Raw genomic sequence first — 22,632 nt, forward strand, 5'->3', positions numbered from 1 at the left:
CAGCACTGCTGCCAACCAATGGCCAAATAATCTGAAGGTTTCAGTGACTGAAAGCATTCAGATGTTACTGCAGTATAAAAACCCACAGAAGAAAAGGAAATACAGAAGGTTTAAGCTGGTATTTTTATTAGAACTCTACATAAAGCACCTTTGCCTGCCTTAAACTTTACAGTACTTCTCTGAACACTGTTGTTTTTTTTTTCTCTGCAACACAACATAAGATGCTTCAAACTACTCTGCATTTCTTGATTTGGACACTGCCACCTTAACAGCTTGCACAATGGCATCTTTGTCAATACCAAACATCTTCAGCAGCTCAGCTGACTTCCCACTCCGTGGTACATGAGATACAGCCAAGCGACTGACTGTGACACCAGGCTCACCCACCACTGCAGCACACACTGCTTCTCCAATGCCACCTATGGAAAGAGATCAGACAGGACACAGATCTGTATGCTTTGACACGCAAAATATAGATTCCTTTATCAAAAGAGGAAAGTGAAAGACTTCAGGAGATCAAAGAGACCACTTTCTCCCCTTCTCCCTCCAATCCTCCCCCCTCCATTTATAGGCTCAGTGTTGTAATTGCTCTCTGAAAGGCAGACTGGTATTTAGAGACCATCTGGAAAGGAGAAATAGGGCTAGGACATCTGTCAGTGAGTCAGAGAAGAAAATTCAATACTCTAACATGCATTTTCTTTTCTGCCCATTGTCAAGTAAATAAAATTTTAAAGGCTTTTAAAAATTTAAGTATGATCAGAAGATCTAAGCAAGTTAAATCTCCAACTCACATGTTTATGAGAAACATCTGTTGGTATATATATTTATAGATAGATATAGATATATATCCATCCAAATCCCCCATTATGAAAAGAAAAACAATTCACATTTTGAAGATGTTTTGAGGACAATCAGCCTAACATTTCTGAAGTTCTTACAAATGGATGGTAAGAAACATAACCTCTAGAGGGACATAGAACTGGCAGGAAGCCCCCAGAAGTTCAGCATCAGCCAACTGAGGGCCAGTTTGAAAATATGTTTAGACTGAATATTTACAAGCATACTTAACACTCCGAAAATCTTAATTCCTCCCAGGCTCAACAGCATTTACACACTCCATCTTTCTATGATGCCTATACTGATGCCACCAGAGAGCTTTCTGAGTTGCATTAATACATTCACAACCTCTGCTTAAAGTTCTGCTGAGACTGAATTACTGTTAGTCACAAGGACAATAGGTGCAACAGCAAACTGTGGCAGTAAGAGAGATGCTGGAAGCAGGAATACTAGCAAAGAAAGCACAGGGCCAGTGTCAGCAGCATGTGCAGGAGAGACACCTTGATGCTGGTGTATCCAGGATTGCACAAAGTTTTTCCCAGCTCAGGACAAACTGTGATTTAAGCAGACAACTTTAACCTCTAGCCAGAGGCACCTACAGTTGCTAAAATCAGTCTGATGTGGATTTGCAATTTATTCAGGCTTGTGACACGTGTACTCTTGACCTTTCTTGATTGCAGCATGCACAGAAAGCTCCATCAGTATAAATCACAGGTTCATCATCTCAGTGTGATGATGCTGCCATTTTGCAAGTATGCAGTAAAATATTTGTAAAGAGTTGAAAACCAAAATAAAAACTTATGAGGCACTGTGACACTTCTACCATCCATAATCTGGTAATATCAGCTCACTTCAGGATAGCATTCTGCTAATATCTGTTAATAAATAATAAATGTTAGCAAATATCTACTAACACCAAAGTTCACAGATGCCTCTTCACTAATTTCTTCATCTCCTTCAATAGGAGCAAACCTGACGTTATTCACAGCAGCTGCTCACTGTTTACATATGGGCTCACCCTCACAAGGACATGTTAACACAGGCAAGCTCTTGAAAACCTGCGCAAAAAGGCATGTCAGAGAGCAAGAGGCAGTACAACAGCTGAGCAGATGATCAGCTCTAAACTGAGGTCCTGCAGAATCCTGCCAGAGATCAAAGGTCCTGGTGCAGAAGCCGGGGGATTTTATGGGCACTACTCTGCTTCTCTCAAGAAGCATTCTATCTGAAGATTTATTTGGGAATCATCTTAGTATGTATTTCTTGTATGTACACATACATACACGCTTCTTACTCTCAGGTTAAGAACACTATCAAATGCCAGCAACAGATTCTCAACTGGCCTATAAGCAGGTTATAATGAAGGAGTAAAAAGAAATCCAGTGAGGATATGTAATGATCTGGGGCTCTCCACAGGCTCTGATTTGTTCTTTTAGAAGAAAAAGACAACAGGAATGTGGAGAAGAAAGAAATTTATCCCAGAATGATTGCTGAAACTGTCAAACCTATCTATTTGATTTCAAGTAACCTGGAAATCAAGCTTTTGGACACAGTGAAAGCTCAAATGGTCTCCCTTGCAACCTGTAACATATTGCAGACCAGTTGCTGTAAAGCCTCACTGGGAACAAAGGAATCAAGACTCCACTTGCACCATGCATACAGAAGGGCACACAAAACTAAGTAAACCATAAATGCAATTCTGATTAACCTGTTACCTCAGAAAACTTTCAGCCTTGTCAACTTACAATCATAACAGCAGTAAAAAAAAAAAAAATTCTAAAACCCACTTCTTGTTTTAATTGAAGCATCAGCATCAGATCTCATACTTCTCTCTTTTGATGCTCACAGGAGAAACTGCGAGCATCAAACCTTGGGGGTCTGCTCTGTACACTTTGACCCCCTAGGCTCTGCTTACCTTCATGGTAATGGTCCTCAACAGTGATGATTCTGCCTTTGGTTGCTCTTGCATTTTCAAGTATTGTCTTCTTATCCAGGGGCTTTATAGTGAAAGGATCAATCACACGAATGAAGATTTTCTCTATAGAAGTAGAATGATGTTACTTACAACTTAGTCTTGGAGAACTTAACACAACAAAAGCAGTACAGGGAGTCCCTGTGATTTTCTAGAGCGATTATGAAAACCATCAAGGTATCTGCACTAAGGGCATGCCTAACACACAATCTAATCAACTCTAAATCTGTTCATGTAATCCTGTGTACATTCTCTCTTGGTGCTTTTGTGATACAGTAACATCCAACCACTTCACAGAATAAAGTGGGACAGAAAAGCCTTGGATGAGTGACTTGAGGTCACCATGAGTGCCTGTTAGCAAAGAAGTAACTCAAGCGGCCTTCCCATGGGCAAGAGCAGAATCCAGCCACCATGAAATCCTCCTTCTTCAGACTGACAGTCACTTTCATTTTTTTCCTCCCCCCCAGACCTTTCCTTTACCTCTAACTTTGCTGTCAAACAATTCTTTTTTCTTCTTCATCTGTAAGCATTCTGAATTCTCCATTGCAGGCTGACTACCTATCAGGTATGTTTATCTGAACTGCCCCAGCCTCTATCACAACATCCTTAAGAACTTGCATAAAAATCAGCATTTGTCCTGTTGTGACAGGCAGATCCACATTACTCACTAAAGATACATACAAAATGGCTATGTTTTATAAGGAGCAGCAAGTTACTAGAGCTTTGGTCTGATCTTGGGCAGCAGAATACTGAAGCAATCTTTATTTATGTTAAAAAGTCTGAGGTCAATTTCATGCTATTTAGCAACTATTCCAAGAAGATACTTCAACAGCTAAGAACTCTTGTAAGCAGGGGGAAAAACCCCTATTATGTTACAGTGACAGTTTAGCAATCAAAGGCTCTCTTGTGACCACTATATTTTAGGCATTAGACACTGTCTCTACAATAAAAGTCTCTCTCCATTGTTTGTTATTCACCCTTCAAAATCATCCGTGCATTGCAAAGCATGGTGAGAGTAGAAAAAACAACTTCCATAGTGTCCTAATTCTGACAGTTCAAGGTCATAAGAGTATCTTTCCACCTAGATAAAGCATGCAATGCTACCCCTAAGCCACAGGCAGCATTAATTGCATCACCTCTTACTATTCGTAATCTCTTCCTGGGCGTAGGCCATTGACTCACAAATGGATTTTGCTGGTTTCTTTTGCATTTCACTTAAGGACTTTTATTTTTTCCGTGAGATAACGTCAGTGTATTTGAGCTCTATCATTGGAGCATTACCTCCCACTCTAGCTAGAAATGTTCATTCATAAAGATCAGGTTAGCAGTGAGTCATATCTGCACAACAGCAGATCCTGTCAGCAGCACTGGGCACACACCATGCAGCTGTACTTCGTTAACTGGCCCCAGCCTGATTTGATTCTCTTGTGTCAGTACAGCAGCTCAAGCTGACAGCACAGATCACTCCTGTTTCTTAAATGCTCCTTCTAAAATCCTGCCCACAGAGCACTTTCAGACAGGATGGCTTGAAGGAGACCTTTGATCTGACCAGTTTGGCAACTTCCATGGCTACTAAGGCTGCCAAACTAACTGAAATCTACTCAAGTAGGCAAGATCATCATACATATGGCATGCCATATTGTATCAGGCTAGCTGGTGACCAGCTGTCTGTAATATCTTCATTAGTTAATGTTTACCTATACAAAGGGTAAGCAGTTAGGTTAACCAGTAGTAATTTCTTTGCTGTGGTAAAAGACAAAGGAAAAAAAAATCTGATCACCTTTTCTCAGCTGCTCTGCTGCAGCCAGAGCCTCATGCAGGGTGACTCCTGCTCCTATCACAGTCACTTGGTCATCCTTACTCTTCAGAATCACCTGCAAGACAGTGTTTCCACATTTTTCTATAATAAATCTTGGTGTTTCCAACCTTTCTAGAGATTTTATTTAAAAACTTATCTTTGGCTCTGGAATTTTTTAGAAGGAAAAGGATTTTTTTTTTCTTTTTACAGGAAAAACTTGGCATATTTTCTCTGATTCTGTTTGCAATACTTACCTTTGCCTGTCCAATATGGAAGTCCTCATTGTTGTTGTAAATGACAGGATTTTCAGGACGACTAGTTCTTATGAAACAAATGCCCTGTTTCCACAGAAAACACAAGTTACAAAGAGACAAAGGCACTGATATTCCAATTTGTCCTTTCGATAAAAAAGCAGCAAAATTACTTTCTCTAATTGTCTGTTTTTAACTCCTCAGTTTTACCTCACCTTTTCTTAGAACATGACAGTAACTTGCTGCTTTCTTTCCAACTCAAAGATCTTAACTTTTCTGTTCTTTTTAGGAAATGAAGAATCCTATTGAGTTAATTAGGATCTTAGAACTCTGCCATACATGTGCAAGCTTAACTTTATCAGCTTTAAAGTGAAAAAAATGCTCAGAGGAAAGCAAGCAAATGTTTTCTACCAGTTAATGTTCAGATGTCTTTTCAAAAAGAAGCAGTAAACTATAAAGCTATAAACTATATACCCTCATACTACTTTACATTCCTTTCTCTTTTTTCCTCTTTCCTCTTTTTTTCCATAGACCACACAACACATTTGTTACATACTAAACTTCTGCAACTAGCACAACTGAACTTTTTCAGGTTATTTACTCCTTGCTCAAAGTAAGTTTCCATGGAAGCAAAGAGAAATATCAGTCAAGAAGATCTGACCCAGGTACTACCAAGGACATTTGGCTATTATTATGAGAAATTAGCTGAAATTAAATGACAGAAATCAGACAGTCACATATCCAGCTTCAGTCTTGATGTCACAGATATTACAGTAAGAGTGTACATTCATTAAATTAGCTAAAGACCAGCAGTACATCTGTCTCATTTCTGAGCCAATCTGATCCATGCTGAAACCATTGTGTAATCATTCACATTTTCCCAATGCTGGCTCACACCATTGCACACTGTTCATTCAGCACAAGCCTGGACATAATGCTTGCTGCTTTCCATGCAACAAAAACACCCTGCTGCCATGCTGAAGCCTTCAAAGCAGTTTATTTGATAGAGACATGCAAAAAAAAAAAAAAAAAAAAAAAAAAAACCAAAAAAAACACCAACCAAAACATGCCATCAGCAACGAGACAAAACGTTCCCCAGTTCAAATACTGTGTTGCAAACCTTAGTGTTGGCAGCTATTTCCACTGCTTTTTCCGTGGCTACAGCATCACTGGGGTAAAAGACAGTGGCATTGGGAATAGCTCGGAACATGCACAGGTCCTCCAGTCCCATCTGAGATGGCCCATCCTCACCTAAAAAAAAATTACAAGGTTACAAAATTAAGTGCACAGTCTGACAGTCATTCAGTACAAGGTTAATGAAAATCAGAAAAATCAGGCACACACAGGACATGCAAATCTACCTGCTTGAGAAAAGAATCATCTTCTCCTTAAACTTGGAACCATCTAAACAGTAAATAAAGACAGAAAGAGACTAAAAAGAAAGAGAATTGGGGTTACAAATAAAAAATGGAAAATAAAACGCAACAGTAAAACAACACAAAAGGCAAATAACCAAAATAAAAAGGGTACAGGTACAGAAAGGGAGTCACAATATATCTATGTATCTTTAGATTTTCATGGATGCCTTACAAGCAAAATTCTTAACTGTCAATGATATTGCTCTAGGCTTAAGCTGCTGAAACGTGAAAGGAGAATTGCATGTGTTCCATCTGCAATGGAGAGTCTACATGGTACAGCTACTCTCAAATTCTTACACTCGCTACAAAACTAATGAAGGTACAAGTATTTAAATACTACTGACTGTCTCTCAGAAGGAGTATATCTGCATTATTCGTTTAACTACTCAAGCACCTCCTGGCTTAAACTGCAGATTGATGACAAGAACTGTTAGCCAAAACATGTATTGGTTGTTTCTGTAACTAAGAAAACTCATTGCGTCCGCCACAACCCCCTCCCAATGGCCTTGTGTAAGGGTGCTTTGGGAATGGCACTACTCCAAAGTAACCATGCAAGAAGTTCTGAATCCAGTCATGTCACAGCCTGCAAAGTAGGAGCAGGGCAATAAGCCCTCCCACATGCACCTACTACCTGTTACTCAAGGAGGAGTTCACGAGGAAAGAGGAGAGAATTTTCCTAAGAGCAGCACAAAACTCTGAAGTTCTTTAAACATATTAAAGAAATCAGTCATTGGACTCTGCCACTATAAATTACTCATCAAGCATCTGCCAGGAATCAAAAAAAAAAAAAATAATCTCATTTCAGTCATGAAAGAAAGATTCTTAATGCCATAGTTTCTGTATGCACTCTCAATGTGTACTCACAAGGATTTTTTACCCCAAAACGCATCCAAGCAAAAAACATACTGAGGAAAAAGAGAAACTACAAAGAACAAAACTATGTTACACAAACAAGAACCTACCCAAGGTAGGAGAATACTCATATTTGTTCGTTGACTTCTGCTAAACAGTGCCAAAAAAACCAGCACAGTTCTTACCAGTAATTTACAAAGTAGCACTGAGATCTGCCCCAAATGCATCTTGACAAAAATTTTGATTTAAAGTTTTGTGGAGTTACACAGATCAAAAAAGAGTAATTTTCAGTTATACCCTCAAGACCTGCACTCACAGCTTAAACAAAGTTGAGTGCTTAATATGAACAGTATCATATTACTATAATGAGAAGGCAGCCATTTAAACAACAAGTATACACACTATGATTTTTCCCCTCCATACCCTTGGAAAACACAGATACCATTTATTCTCTTATGACCTTGATTACATACTTAAAATTTCATTAGAAATTTTGGTTTGTCAGCAACTACTATTCTGGGAGTGAAATTAGTACAAGTTCAAAAGGCCATTGTGATAGCTGTCTCATAAATTTCTTGGGTCCAAATTTCAATGTAGTAAAAGCCCAGGCCTACCTAGAACTGCATACATAAAATTTCAGTTTTCAACAAAGATCCAGTTAGGATTCTGGAATCCATGCAGGCTTGAAGCTGCAATACGAAGTACACTTCACTCACACTCTTCCATTTAAAATTTAGATTCCTAACAGCTGAATGAATTTTTTTTTCTCTCTTACAATTCTGTTGCAAAACTCTGGGTTTTTGAAAACTTGAGTTGAGGCCTGAATGAGACTTGAAATTTATAAAGCTATTTGAGTTTAAGTGTGCACTTTCCAATCCCCCCCCCAAAAAAAGACATTTCAAATATTTCATTTTTCAGCATTCACTTGGAAGTGTAAGTCTAGGGGACAATCCAGGTAACCTAAAGGAATTTCATCCTCTTAAATAAGCGAAGACCAAAGCTAATTAGCTTTTGCACCAACACCCTTTGCTGCTGGCTGACTTAATCTGGATTGAACTAGACTATGAAGAGGTGGAAGGACTGATTTTAAAAAGAAAAGAGGCTTGTAACAGAATCCCTCCCTTAATGACATACACAAGCCATAATCTGATATACTCTATTTACAGCTTCCTCAACTAAAGCATCCTCTACACCGATGCAAATTAAGCTTGAGGTTCGGGATGAGACTACACACATAAATAGCATCTTTACATCTGTATACCTTAACCAATGTTACAAGTCAAATTGGTTAGCTTGCCCCAAACCACTCCTCCTGCAAACCACACTGCTAGCCAGAACTGCTAAATCAACTACAAAACTGATTTATGTGAAGGACCTTAATTCATCATTCTTGTCAGATCTCCACCTCTTTCTTTTGCCTCACAAATACCTAGTATTTTTTCAAGCATTAATGTTCATTGGCATTTTCCTTCTTGGTATGCAAGCCTGCTCCTGTTCTCAAGGGTGACTTTCATGAATTTCAATTAAAACAAATTTTTCAAAAAGAACAAAAAAAATCCAACTCCCTTCAAAAGCTAGCCCCAATATCACCTGATGTGTATGTTATGTGCAGTTATGACTGAAAGACAGAGAGACGGTATTGTCAATTTCCTGAACCACATAACAGGTTCACAGTTCCTGTTCTATTAGCATTTTAAGTTTTGCTTTTTGTTGTTGTTGTTGTGTGAAATACACAGATTAATTGTTCCAGTATTAAGGAATACTGAGAGAGACTGAGGCACTTATTTAAAAGTGGTGATCTTAAAAGGCAGAATAAATCAGATTATTTTTTTTTTTGTGAAGCATTTTTGAGATCTGTGGACAAAAGCATCTGAGTGAGAACAGGTATGATTAGCTTCTCATTTTAGGGACTGGGAAAGAGGTACAGTAAGCACATGACTATTCTCATCACAGAAGAAGTCAACTGTAAAGATGGAAAGGAAACGAAGCTTCTCACTTTCAATCCAACTCCTTTACACCACTCTACACTGAAGGTTAGCAGGGAAAAGTCTTACTTTTACCAAGCTAAGCTGACGGAGGCTTGAAATCTCTCTCATTCTTTCCAAATGTAGTACTGTGCCTGATAAAAAACTACCAGCATGACTTCTTACTATAAAAGGCTGCACTGCTATCACTGCTATACCATCACAATTTCACTCCTATACTATCATAACTTTATGACTAATCACCTCCAAAAAGCTTTATCAGTCAGCTTTGTCTGTCAGACCAATGATTATATAACAGAGAACCACTAGCAAATAACTCCAGGCTGCCCTTACCAATAGAAACACCGCAGTGTGACCCACAGAGATTGATGTTACTCTCAGAGATTGCAGCCATACGGATCTGGTCAAACGCCCGTGTGAAGAAGGTAGCAAAGGTGCTGGCAAAAGCAACAGTTCTGTCACGAGTGGCACAACCAACTGCAACGCTCACCTGAAAAGAGGGAGATCATACAGGAACAGTTAATTCCTCATTTATCCACTGTTTCCAGTAGATCATCTGTGCAACTTCATCAAACTCAAAAACTCCACCCATTCCTGCTCCTACTTGCTGGCATTTCCGAGAACGGAAACAGAAGCAACTCGCTCTCCTAGTATCTGTCCCTCCAGCACCTCTGCTCCTCACATCAGCTACCTGGTCTTGGTGATCCATGCTGGCATTATCTGCATGCTTCTTCATCTGCACCAAGCAGCAATCCAGTTTTAAGCCTTATCCACTACCCTCTTCCCTGTTCTCCTGGATCAAAGACTTACACTTTCAGTCCAAAGTACAATATTTACTATCTGCAGCAGACAAAATATTATTAAATGGGAATGGATTTATCTGCATTCTTTAGACTAGTATTTACAAAAATGTTCCTTCTTCAGCAGGATGGAAAAATAGAACAAGATCCTTAATTCATCTACTGCTACAATTATCCCCATACATTTATGTCACATGTTACACATTTTACACATGTTCCTATAGGCAAACTTTTCCCAACTTGATGTAAATCCAAAATACCTGACTGAAACTCATGAAACATGCCCTAAAATCTGCAGGAAACTGCTCATGGGTCCTTTATTATTAATCATTCAGGCAGAAATTTGTTGCCATTTTAAATGTGTCTTTAGTTTTATTTGCAGCAGTGAACTCATCTAGAATCAGCTGAAGACTCAGTCCAACAGATGACTTACCAAATTATTTCCATCATTTCTGTACAATTGCCACAAGGCTAACTTTTATTAACTATTTATCTGTCCTCACCTTTATACCCCAGTCTAGCATAGAGCTCACTGTCATGTTGTGTAGTGGTATTCCATTTCCTGTGAAGAAAAAGAGCCTAAAAAGTCTTCAGAATGGACTCTCTACAAATCACACTGTAGGAAATATTACTATTGTTCACATGTTGCCATATCCACACATTCTGCTGAAAAGCATTGTCACGATAAAAATAAGAAAGAAGTTTACAGACTTACTGATCAGAAGCAATTCTGCTGTATTATATTTATAAGTTCTACCAGAGCCTAAGGTTTTCTATAAGCATTAAGGAAAATTTAATATCCAAGAACACACATATGAAAAATACTAAAACCCAACTTTCTGAAGAATCAGACTGGCTGGTTCCAGAGCCTACTGTGTAATACCAGCACTTTACGAAACCAAGAGACAAGAGCCCAGTTACCATGTTCTGCTCAGCAATGTAGCATTCAATGTAGCGACCAGGATGATCTTTCTTGAAAAGTTCTGAGAAAGTAGAGTTCTTTGTGTCTCCATCCAAAGCAATCACTCGATCATTTGCATGGCCCAGTTTTGCAAGTGCAACACCATAAGCTTTGCGGGTAGCCCACTAGGGAAGGAAAGGCATAGCAGTGCTGTTACAAGTTCCTGCTTCTAGAAACTTTTTATCCTTTATCTTTCCTTGAGTGCATGCACATAAAATTTAGAAAGTAAAAAACAAAATCCAACACATTGTAAACATTAACACTGTGAAAAATATGTATGAGAAGAGTGCCATGCAGGAGAGTAAACAAAAAAGGGAAACTAATAAAGCTACAAAATTTGAAAGCTTACTCAAATAGGTCTCCATTAATCAGGTCTCAAAAACAAAAACCAACAAACAAACAAGAAAATCAACATGACAATTTTTTACTCCCATTTCCAACCATGGAAATTCAAGGAACCTCACAGAGCTTAATTTTAAACACATAAAACAGTTCGGATAATTGACAATGATAAAAAAAAAATTAAGAAAGGCATTCAAAACTTCCTATTTTAAGACGTTCTTTCAATATCCAGGTAAGTTGAATATCTATACATCGCCATATGGCAATAGATGTTTACCAGGATACTAAGAACAGGAGGAAAGAAGTGATAGTAGTTGAAATAATGGCAAGGTACACTATAATGGACACTATGCACAACACAGTCTTATACTTGAAACACGTCTGACAAACATTGAGAAAGGAAGGCAGTACCTTTTCTCCCACTTTGTAACTTGGTGGTGACGGCATCTTAATGTTTCTAATATTTACTACAGGAGCATCTTCTTCAGGGAGGGCAGGAGAAAGCTTTTTCTTGTTTTGGATTTTCTCCTCTATTTCCTGAATTACTTGTTCAGCCATGTTTTTTGGAAGTGGTTTCCCATGCCAGCTTTCCTTATCTTCAACACCTACATGGTTAAAATTACATTAGAAATAAGAAAAATATCTGAGCCTTTGTCTGCAGGTTGTACTAAGTGCAGTGGATTACAACTGCCAAATATTGTTTTCCGAGGTAGAACCTCTGTAGGTTCATCCCCACTGTGAGCATGTACAACAGTATTCAATTGCATTAATAAAGACATGTCTAAACATATAAGAGAAAGAGTCAAATTCCAAACATTTTGAACTAGTCACCATTCAAGACCACAAACTTTCAGTGTCTCAGTACCAAAATTGATCTTAAACTGGCACAAAAACCAGAAACTAAAACAAAACACATCAAGAAGTAAACGCTAAATCAATGAACAGTTAACATGAAATTTCTACAGTTAGACCAAAATCAAACTCAGCTAAGTTTCAAACAACAGTTAACCAAGCTGTCTAATTCAAACAAGCCCTCAAATTATACAGCTTTGTTTTAATAGCTTCTGATTACTCTTATGTTTGTGCATCTGGCCCTAACAGCCTCTCTGCCTGACATGCTTCTCAGGGAGTGACTTGGAATAACAAAATTGTTTGCTTACGTAACGTAAAGGATCGAATAAATGCAGTCTTGTTACTAATAATTTTTAGCTGATCAGAAAGAAATCCACACTGTAAAACCTGTAGCTGATTGGCAACCCCTGACTGGCTCAATATGCATTGACAGTATTTTATGGATACAATGCTAGGTAGCCAGCACATCTCATCTGCAAGAGTCACAATCATTTATTTTTTTTTTTAACACTAATGTTGAGAAGGGTAAAGAGTTGAAAGACTTTTTGCACTCAAAACATATACTATATGCACACAAAACAATGGATGTTTTATTACCTGATATGCCTTTGCCTTTAAAGGTCTTTGCAATGATAGCTGTTGGCTGATGCTTGGCCTGACCAAAGGCTTTGCAAAGTTCCTCCACACTGTGACCATCAACAATGATTGCATGCCAGCTAAAAACAAACAGATCAACTATTTCTAAAGTGTGTTAGCATGTGACATCCTCTGGTAGCTAGCAATAACAACAATTACTAACTTTGTTCCAATGCAGTGTCTTTTCAAGAGACCCAAGGTATGCCAGAAACATAAACCAGCATCATTTAAGACCATAAAATAATATGGTCTTTTTCTTCAAAGCAGAATTAATCACCAGTTAACAGCTACTAGGCAAAACCTGTTACATTACCCTTTTTTTCAGACAGAACAGCAGTTTTTTTTTAATCACAAAAGTAAATTGAACATCTAACAATCAATTAAAAAACAAACAATGAAAATTGATTAAAATCTTTAGGTTGCCCCATCATAATTTGCATGGCTCATATTGCATCTGATTGTTTCACTGATTCTTCAATCTACATAAAAATATACATTTCTAAATGAAATGAAAGCCAAGAATTTATCTTATGAGTAACGTTACTAATGCCCTTTTTTTCCCGATTTACTTGATTTATAACAGTACCTGTGGTCACGTCCCCTTACTATGAGAAAGAAATTGAGGCCCTGGAGTGTGTTCAGAGAAGGGCAACAAAGCTGGTAAAGGCCCTGAAGCACTAGTCATATGACAAGAAGCTGATAGAACTGGGATTGTTTAGTCTGGAGAAGAGGGAAGAACTTACGGCTCCCTGCAACTACCTGAAATGGGGTGGTGAGGTGGAGGTCAGTCTGCACTCCTGGGTAACAGCAATAGGACAAGAGAGAATGGCCTCAAGTTCCACCAGGGGAGGTTCAGGTTGGATATCAGGAAAAATTTATTCTCTGATCAGGCCCTGGAACAAGCTGCCCAGAGGTGGTGGAGTCACTGCCCCTGGAGGTGTTCAAGAAACACGCAGATGTGCTACTTAGGGACATGGTTTCCTGGGCAGGATTGGGGCAGGTGAATGGTTGGATCTTTGAGGTCTTTTTTCAACCTTAATGGTTAGATGAAATCCTGTATTCAGTATGATAAAAACTACACGATCTCATTAATGTATCTCACTAAGCAGTCCCTCTTGGTGCTGGTTTTGTTTAGAATTGAAAACATATTTGAAAAATTCTATAAAAGGTGAATAAAAAACCTGCAGTTTCATGTGGAGGAACATACTGAACATTTTCCAAAAACATACCCAAAGGCTTCACAACGTTTCTGGTAGATTTCAACATGATGCTGCAGAGGTGCAGGGTCACTTTGTCCAAGACGGTTAACATCAAATATAGCAACAAGATTATCAAGCTTGTAAAACCCAGCAAAGGCCATTGCCTCCCAAACGGAGCCTTCAGATAATTCTCCATCTCCAAGCAGACAATACACACGATAGCTAGAAAAGGAAATTAAAGTAAAAATTGGTTTGACATTTAAGCAGAGCTAAATAAAAAGCAAAATTCTCCTAACAATTCACCGTGAGAGCTTGTTCTAATTCCAAACATTGGTCAAATCGTTTACCTCGGACAACCTTATGTAAACTTAGACATATTAAAATGCTTCTAAGCTGTTGCATACAAAAAAATACTTAAGTTGAAAGGTACTGTGCTCCATTTCAAAACTTTGTCTCTAAGAAAAATCAGGTTTAAATCTTTCTAATACAAAGTTTGACTGAAAAAGCCTGTTAAACACTGTCACTGTGACTCAGCAAGAACACTGACAATGCATGAAAGATTACTGTCTGCTTCCTCATTCCTTGCGTATACTCCCTTCCCTGGAAGGCCAACCAGTGATTTCAGGAAAATATAAACCAGGAATGAACACAGCTACACGTTAATGCCTGTTGCACAACCAAATTAAATAAAAAAAAAATCACAATCATTTTTTTTTAGATTATGCATGCACCAAAGCTTTGTATTTAGACAAAACTGCAGTACTGCCTGATCTATTCTGTGATTCAGCCTCTGGGTTTTTCTTCAGTTACCACTTGTGTTTTTGGATGACAAGGCTTATTACCTATTAAAATTAAAAAGGAGTAGCATGTAAGCTTTCACATACATAGTTTTAAAAATCAAATAACCAAGATAGCCATTAGTGATGTATTTATTTTTACTAGACATTAAAGCATTAGAGATTTTTGATCTAAATCCCACCTGCCTTTAGCTAAATCTGAACTCCGTCCATACAAGCTGCTCCTCACTATTGCATGTAAGACCACCTTTTTCCTCTGTCAAGTAACCACTGGTTAGATTTTTTCCACACGTAGCATCTGCTAAACTCAATTAAAATCAGCAAGTCATCTTTCACAGAAATGATTTCAAGCCAGTGAAGTGTAGGGCACATTAACTGGGCAGCCTGCGTTTGAATGTACTAGAACTGTCACATGGAATACATCAACTGCATCAGGCTACTTTTCTCCTCATAGAGATTTGCCTTTAGACATCTACTTCCCTTGTGCACAAAAGAAATGGCAGAAGCAGCTATTTTTTTCTTCTTTGTGGAGTCGAGTGGTTTCCAGGTAACATTTTTGAGTCCTGTTTTATGACTCAATAATGCTATTATTGACCACAACAGCTCCTCACCCAGAGTTCACGTTTTCCATTATTTGTCATCTGTCTTTGAACAGCCACATCCCTAGTTTGCTCCTTCCTTCCAAAAGGACATATCAGCCTGAAAATTGCTATCAGTTACTCTACGGAAGTTAGAAGCTGCTCCAGTAACAAAATCTCTGTGCAGGATCATCATTTTGCAGTGCTGTCAGATCACAAAATGAACAAGCAAATGCACTGATTCTTGCTAATTTGATTTCTTCAGATTTCCACTGGCAATGACTTTGTAATTATCGGGGTAATATGATTTAAATTCTGAATTTAAAGTTGAGACTTGGAAATGGAGAAAAAAAGAATACAGGATTTCTTCTTTTTCCCCCACAATTGAGATAAAAATTTATTTTCCCAAAGTGCTCCCATTTAAATAATGAATTAGAAAGATGGAATTACCTGGCTCTGTCAAAGAACTTGCCAGTGTATGCCATTCCACATGCAGCACCAAGACCCTGACCAAGGGATCCAGTGGCCACATCAGTGAATGCCTGTCTCTGAAAATAGAAAGACAACAATTATTTTCCATTCAACAAAAGAACTAAACTCCAGCATTAGCAGATGGTTCGACATGCATCAGAATCTTGGCCTTGAGAGTACAGTGCAAGTCTCTCCATCTAATCCCTGCTCCCCCTCTTTCACAGCTGCACATGTACCTCAATATCAGTACCACAGGCCAACTGGGTTCTCTGAGGGGTGTTACATACATCCCCAAAATTTCTAAACTATGCCTTGGATGACATCAGTTAAGAACTGATGATTTTGTATTTAAATTTTTAATTCAAAGAAGTGATTTGGAACTCACAGTCCAGTGAGGTGAGCAAATGGAATACAAACCCTTGAAATACCTCAAATATGTTAGAGGGCAAAAAAGCTTTTCTTTATACAAGCATTTTGAAACAGAAAATACTGATCTGTAGGGGATCTTTGCGCCCTCATTCAAACCTGGACACTGATTCACTTGTGAAGCTACAATATCCTCATTGTCCTTCATGTAAGCCTTTATCTTTCCTGCACCACAGCTGGCAATCCAGAATTGTAGCAGAACACACACTATGGCTCTGCAGAAAACAACACCCTGTATCAAAGGCAATGAGCACTCACTGGTACTGGATGTCCTTCTAAGACAGAATCAATTTTTCTCAAGTTCAGTAATTCTGCTTCTTGTAGGAAACCAGCCTCTGCCCAAGCAGAATACAAAACTGGTGCAGCATGACCCTAGAGAGAAACATCAATTTTAAGTTACAAAAAAAAATTATAAATAAATAAATAAAAAAATCAAGTTTCACAATATCCTACTATCAAGACAAACTCCACAAAGATGAGTAGAAGTCATCTCTAACCACAGAGTTATTAGGAGCAAAATAGCATGATCTGAAGCCATTTAGTAGCTTGGGGTGGAAACTCCCATTAGTTAGAGATGGGTAAAGCAAATACAAAGCAAGTCTGTCTCATTCCTTTACCAGCTCAAAGCCAGCTCCTCATCCAATTCCTTCTTTTGAAAAGGCGATCACAAGTGGCAACTGTTATATCCGATGCAACAGATATACATCACCACATACAGTAGCACTGTAAGTTCTGGCTGAGACAAAGGGTCTGCTACATCAGAGTACATCATCTGCTGTCCTTGACACATTGTTATCTTTTCTGAACGTCCCTGAATGCCATGAAGTCACATCAGTGTGAAAGGGCACAAAGCAAAAGGCAACGAGACACACTAATGGTCAGTCAGGACTGTGGTTTTATGCTTTGTCTAAACTAGTGTTTTCAGAAGTAATATTGACTTAAACATCATAGCAGCATATCAGGAGTGCAAGCTACTCACTAACTTATCCCTACTTCTTCTGTGCTCCCTGCAGAGCCGACAGAATTAGGACACGTTGTGGCATGACTGCAACAGCATGGCAGCATTTAACAAGCAGAGCACAAACGAGTCAGAAAATTAGTTAGGCCAAAATAAGGCAGACTTGAAATTTCCTGATAGAATGTATAGACAATATAACAACCTTTATTGCTTAATATCAGAACAACTTAACGTAGTGAAATATTTGTATCTCTGTAGCAGAAAAACTTGACTTCCTTACTCAAGAGAAGTCCATTGCAAATATTTGAGAACTCGAGGAAGAGAGGTCAGTGATCTACAGACACCTCCTTGCTAGCAGACCACAACCACACAGTGTAACAGCTTTTACCTTTGAGAGCACAAAACGGTCGTTGTTGGCGTTCCTGGGATCTTGCACCTTATACCTCATGGTATGGAAAAACAGCACAGACATAATCTCTGCTGCACTGCAACACGATGTAGGGTGGCTACAATCAAGACAAACCAGGTATTACCACTTGTGAATATCGATTGCTTAGGCCCACATTTTAAAAATATCACTTGACCAGTTCTCTACCTTGCAGCACTAAAAGACACAGCCATAAGCTTTGTTTATAAGTCATCCACCGCACAGATGGAAGTTTGGTGATGTAAGACTCACTTTGTAGAACATTCTGGAACTTTTTTTTTTTTAAACAGCATAACATCTTACTTTTTAAACTGCTCATTATTTTACATTACTGTTAGGACCAGAATTTTGACTTCTAAAGAAGGCACTAAACAATACAGCTCTCACAGTTCATCTTCTATTGAAACTGAACACAAATTTCTGTAGTTCATTATTTTTAATAATAAATACCCAGATGAACATGGTAAAATATTAATTTGTTTAACCCTTGGCTTAAAGAGGGACAGCACTTTCCATTTTTACATCTGAACTGGTTTAAAAATAAAAATATCAAACTAGTTGGTTTAACAAAGATTCAGAACCAGCTGAGTTTTCTCTGTGCCACTGACCCACATGGGGCAACTTCCACAACTTTCAAGAGCAGCACAAAGAACACTTGAAGTGTAGGCCCTAGGAGCAGGAAGGCCCATTTCAGAAGCAACTATGTCATAAAGAAGCAACAAACGTAAAGTTACATGCAGAGTTGTTTCCAGGTGGCAAATAATGAGTTATTCCAACACAAGGTAGGCATTTTATTCAAAACATAACATAAGGGCATACGATTACTGTTATTTATATCATTACTGCAAATTAAATAATGACTTTTTCAGTTGCTTTGCACCTTGAAGAGAGAGCTTCACCTGAACAGTTGAATGTATCAGACTCGATTTTACATTCACTTTCAATAAAGCTCAAAAATCACACATAGTTTAAATCCTTATTGAATGTGAAAAGCAGCATTTCTCAGCTCTTACTGCTGCAGCCTGCATACCAGTGCTGGAGTACCAGAAAGTAAGTGCTGAATGCAGGAGGGTTATGGCTCCAGAAACTGGCTCCAGCTTTGAGAGGAAAACAGTCTCACCTCACTTCCTCTTCTACCAACACTTCTGTTTCATCTTTAATGCAATACTCTTAAAACAGAGGATCCGTTTTGTAAATCAGGACAATGTTACTTGAAGCTGTCATATCTCCTTTTGCTTTACACACGTACATTTACCATGCGTGTTAGGATTAGACAACACTTCCACTAGAACTTGAAACAGAATATTCTCTTCTGGTAGCAACAAACCTCCCCTCCCAACAACCCCAGCAATACTCCAGTAACAGAATAAAAATCATGCAGAACACTAGCAAAACAAGAATTATGGTTAGTGTCCATCCCTTGGTAAGTACTCACACACAGGGTACCAAGAATTAGCTTTAAACCACGGTTCAAACATATTAGTAGATATTTGTATTTGAATTAATCAATAAGCCTTACATGCTTGTTTAAAGCTTTCATTCCTTTAATTTTATTAACTTTATACTTAACCATACTTCTATGAACTCCTGGTCTCGGTTAAAAAAGTTTTAAACAACCTAAAATGGTAGCATATAAAAATAAAAATCAAAAGGTAGAAAATTCAATAAGTGACCTGAAAATTGAAAAAGTTAAAAATACTAATGAAGTTACTTCCCACTAACAGTTGTTAACCAAAATTTAACTGCATAACAGACACCAGAAATCAATCTAAAACCAGCTGCAGAATTTTGCTGAACAAAGCCATCTTAACTAGGTCAACTGCTCTCATGTTAATTCATACTTTCCTAATAAATTCTACTAAAAATTCCTTGTTGAACCCAAATGCCTTTGGAGTACCCATACAGCTCATCAATACTATTCTCATGCAATCTTTCATGTTTTGTTCTTGACCAACAAATAATCCAGAACTCTGTGGCTCTCTCTCCCATTAACATTTCCCTGCCAGATAGCTTCTACAGTAGAACTGCTTTAACTCTGAAATGAACCTTTCATTAGGAAACCAAAGTGCATCAGAACCCTGAAAACAGTTCTTCTTGCAATTGATGCCCATTTAGGTTGCCTCCATCTACACGTGTCTACGTGCTTCATCTGATGAAACGGTGGAGGACGTTAAAAAGGAACATGGAACGAAAAACAAAGCTAAAATGTTGAAGAAATTCTTTTGTGACAAATGATCACAAAATCATTACATGTTATGAAATCTAACTGCTGCTTAAGAAACTCTGTGAACTTCCAACTTCCACTTTCAGGAACGTAACTGCCTAATTCTAGGAAGCTGGACACTGCTCCAGAACTGCAGAAGTTTATCACTGGCTGCAAAAGACTCCACCAGTTTTAACCAAGATGTCTGCACTGCTTATCTAAAGGGAAAGGCTCCAACACGCCCCAAACCAAGTACATTCAATCTTTGCAACCAACTTAATCAATTTTTCTCCACCTAAGGCATTTTAGACTTCTTTTTTTTTTTAAACAGTCTACTGATTTTTTTCCACTAAGCTGAGATAGGACTCATCAGATCATAATTTGAGCATCTTAAGGACCAGATCACCTGATCTTTTAGCTCTCATCCAGACAAAGGTTGCATTTTCTTGAATAAAAGTACAAGTAAAGAATGCAAGAACCAGCATGTCAGGCCAACCATTGAACCACTTCTCTTGAAAGACATGCCACTGTTACAGAAATTACTTCCTTGAAAGAAGCAGGCAGGTTCTGGTTTGTTTGAAGTGTTTGAAGTGCTTTTATTGCAAGCACTTCCTTCACTTTTATAAACGACACCTTTAACAAATACTGGCTTCCTTAGCACAGTCAATGCAAGCATGCTTTTTTTTTTTTTCTTTCCCTTTTTTAACTGTAAGCCTGTCTAAATTTAAATTTCATTCAAACATTTACCTGCCTCCTTACACCATCCCAGTACTTTAAGTAAAGCTCAGTGTCTCATTCAAATTTCTAGAAAATACATCCCCCTAACATTTGTTTTAGAAATTAGTCATCTAATATTGCATCAGACTCTTAATTTCTTTCCCTTACACGTTACTCCACCACTACCCTCTTGCTAACCAAATCCAACATTAACCAAAGAAAATATATGACTTGACAGCATAATCCTCCCTCCAGAGCACATCTTTCATAATCTACCAATTATCAGGTTGTGTAATAATTTCAGGCTCTATGAGACTTTATGTAGTGCTAGATTTAGCTCTAGTAATTAATGAAATATCTCTGTGCTCAGTACCATAGTACACATGAATAAAAAGCTAAACTGAAGCTATTTTTGCTATTTCTTCACCAGTATGGGGAAAACAGCATTATTACTACATGTTTGTATTTCATGCACTAGAAAAGAAAAGTAGAGGCTATAGCAAGATCCCTGCTCTTGAATGGCACAAAGCAGAGACGGTTTGACCTGCAGACAACTGATGCTGCACAGCTCTATGGCTGGCCTAAGACACACAGCAGAGCTGCATTAAGCAGCCTGGACTGACCAGGCTTTGCTCAGCACAGCCCCACTGCTGCATTGGCCGCCATGCCCTAGCTGGTTCCACAGATAGAACCAGAGCAAGGTTCTCGCTTGCTGCATGCAGAAGGCACGAGTAAAGTTCAGTTTCTCTGTGTGCTGAGAAACCACGTGAGGCAGACCGCGCCACAGCCGGGCGGGAGGTGTAAGGCAGCTACAAGAGAAAGCTTTGAAACGTTTTACAGACCGCATTTCTCTGCTCAAACCTCAGCTTCCAAAGGATTCCTTCAACTGAAAAAAAAAAAAAAAAAAAAAAAAAACCCCAAAAAAAAACCACCGACACAGCAATAAAATCACCCTGCACTACTGCCAGTTTCAAAGAAGTCCAAAGGGAGGAAATTGCCACAAGACTGGATATAAAAGGCTGCGTGGAAGCACTCAAATGTATTATTCAAGCAGCAAAAATGGTTTTAATTTTACGCGGGTAAGAGCGCATTGTTTGCGGAGATTTTTTCCATAGGTAAAACACGATCAAAGGAAGGATAACCCTGGAATCTGCAGACATCAGAGCCTCGACTAAATCCTGTCCAGAGGCCTGAATAAACCGCCCGTCCGAGACCGCAGGCATTTCGCAGATAATCCCACTCGGGCTCACTTGAAATTCTGTGCAGAATTAGTTCCAACTGACGGGCACGAAATGAAAAAGAAACCGCTTGCGCCTCGGGCACGAATTCTTTGGGTTTCAGCCCTGCATCAACTCGGCATTCCCGGCCGCTGCCCGCAGTCACAACAACACCCGCCGGCTCCGGGGACCGACTAGTCCCGGGCGGGGCCGATTCGTGCCGCGAGCCGCAGAAGCCCCGCGCCGCGCCGCGCCCGCGGCCGCCATTTCCCGCCGGAACGTCCCCGCTCCGCTCCGGCACCGGGGCGTGCGGCCACCGGCAGAACGGGGTCCTCCGCGCCACGCCTGCAGCCCTCGCCCTCCTCGGCGCCGCCCCAGCCCTCCCGCCGACCCGGAGGGGATCTCCCCTTTCCCTCCCGCTCGGGCTCTGCGAAAGGGGCGCAAAAAAGCTGAAAGAAGAGGGGGGCTGCTCCCGATACGCGGCCTCCAGCCCCGCTCACCCCGAGCCGGCCGCAGTCGTGGCCTTGATGGAGCCGACGCGCAGCCGGTTGGCCGCGTCCTTCAGGGCCTGCAGGGTCTGCTGGTCGGGTTTGTGGTAGTCCTCCATGGTGCCGAAGGAGAGACGACGAGGCTCGCGTGGCAGCGGCTGCTGGGGCCGAACAGGGACGGCGGCGCTCCGCGAGGGCTGCGAGCGGCGCGCCTCAGAGGGGCCGTGCCGTGAGGGCGGGGAGAAAGAGAGGGCCGGGCCGCCCCGCCTCCCCGCGCCGACACAGCTCCCCCTGCCGGCCGTGCGCAGGCGCAGTGTGAGCCATTTCTCGCTCCCGTCTGCGAGAAGGCGGGAAGCAGCAGCTCTTCGCAGCTGCGCGCGGTAGGCCGCGTGTTTGCAAGCCGCCCCTCAGCGCTCGCGGGGACCGACTCAAGCCTTCCATCCTTCGATC

The 22,632-nt window shown here is 39.8% G+C and overlaps 1 protein-coding gene across 1 annotated transcript; it reads right to left on the reverse strand.

Annotated features, from left to right (window-relative positions):
- Window positions 1–104: 104 nt before the first annotated feature.
- On the reverse strand, window positions 105–22,433 carry TKT (transketolase). The gene is made up of 14 exons (XM_048957128.1): window positions 22,195–22,433; window positions 17,519–17,636; window positions 16,431–16,544; window positions 15,726–15,823; window positions 13,931–14,122; window positions 12,663–12,781; window positions 11,625–11,818; window positions 10,832–10,996; window positions 9,444–9,600; window positions 5,976–6,106; window positions 4,859–4,942; window positions 4,587–4,680; window positions 2,750–2,872; window positions 105–419 (listed from the first exon to the last, which is right to left on the reverse strand). The coding sequence occupies exons 1-14, from the start codon at window positions 22,299–22,301 to the stop codon at window positions 232–234; spliced, it is 1,884 nt and encodes a 627-aa protein (XP_048813085.1). The 5' UTR covers window positions 22,302–22,433; the 3' UTR covers window positions 105–231.
- Window positions 22,434–22,632: the final 199 nt, after the last annotated feature.

This window comes from Lagopus muta, chromosome 11 (genome assembly GCF_023343835.1).
Source record: "Lagopus muta isolate bLagMut1 chromosome 11, bLagMut1 primary, whole genome shotgun sequence".
Lineage (NCBI taxonomy): Eukaryota > Metazoa > Chordata > Aves > Galliformes > Phasianidae > Lagopus > Lagopus muta.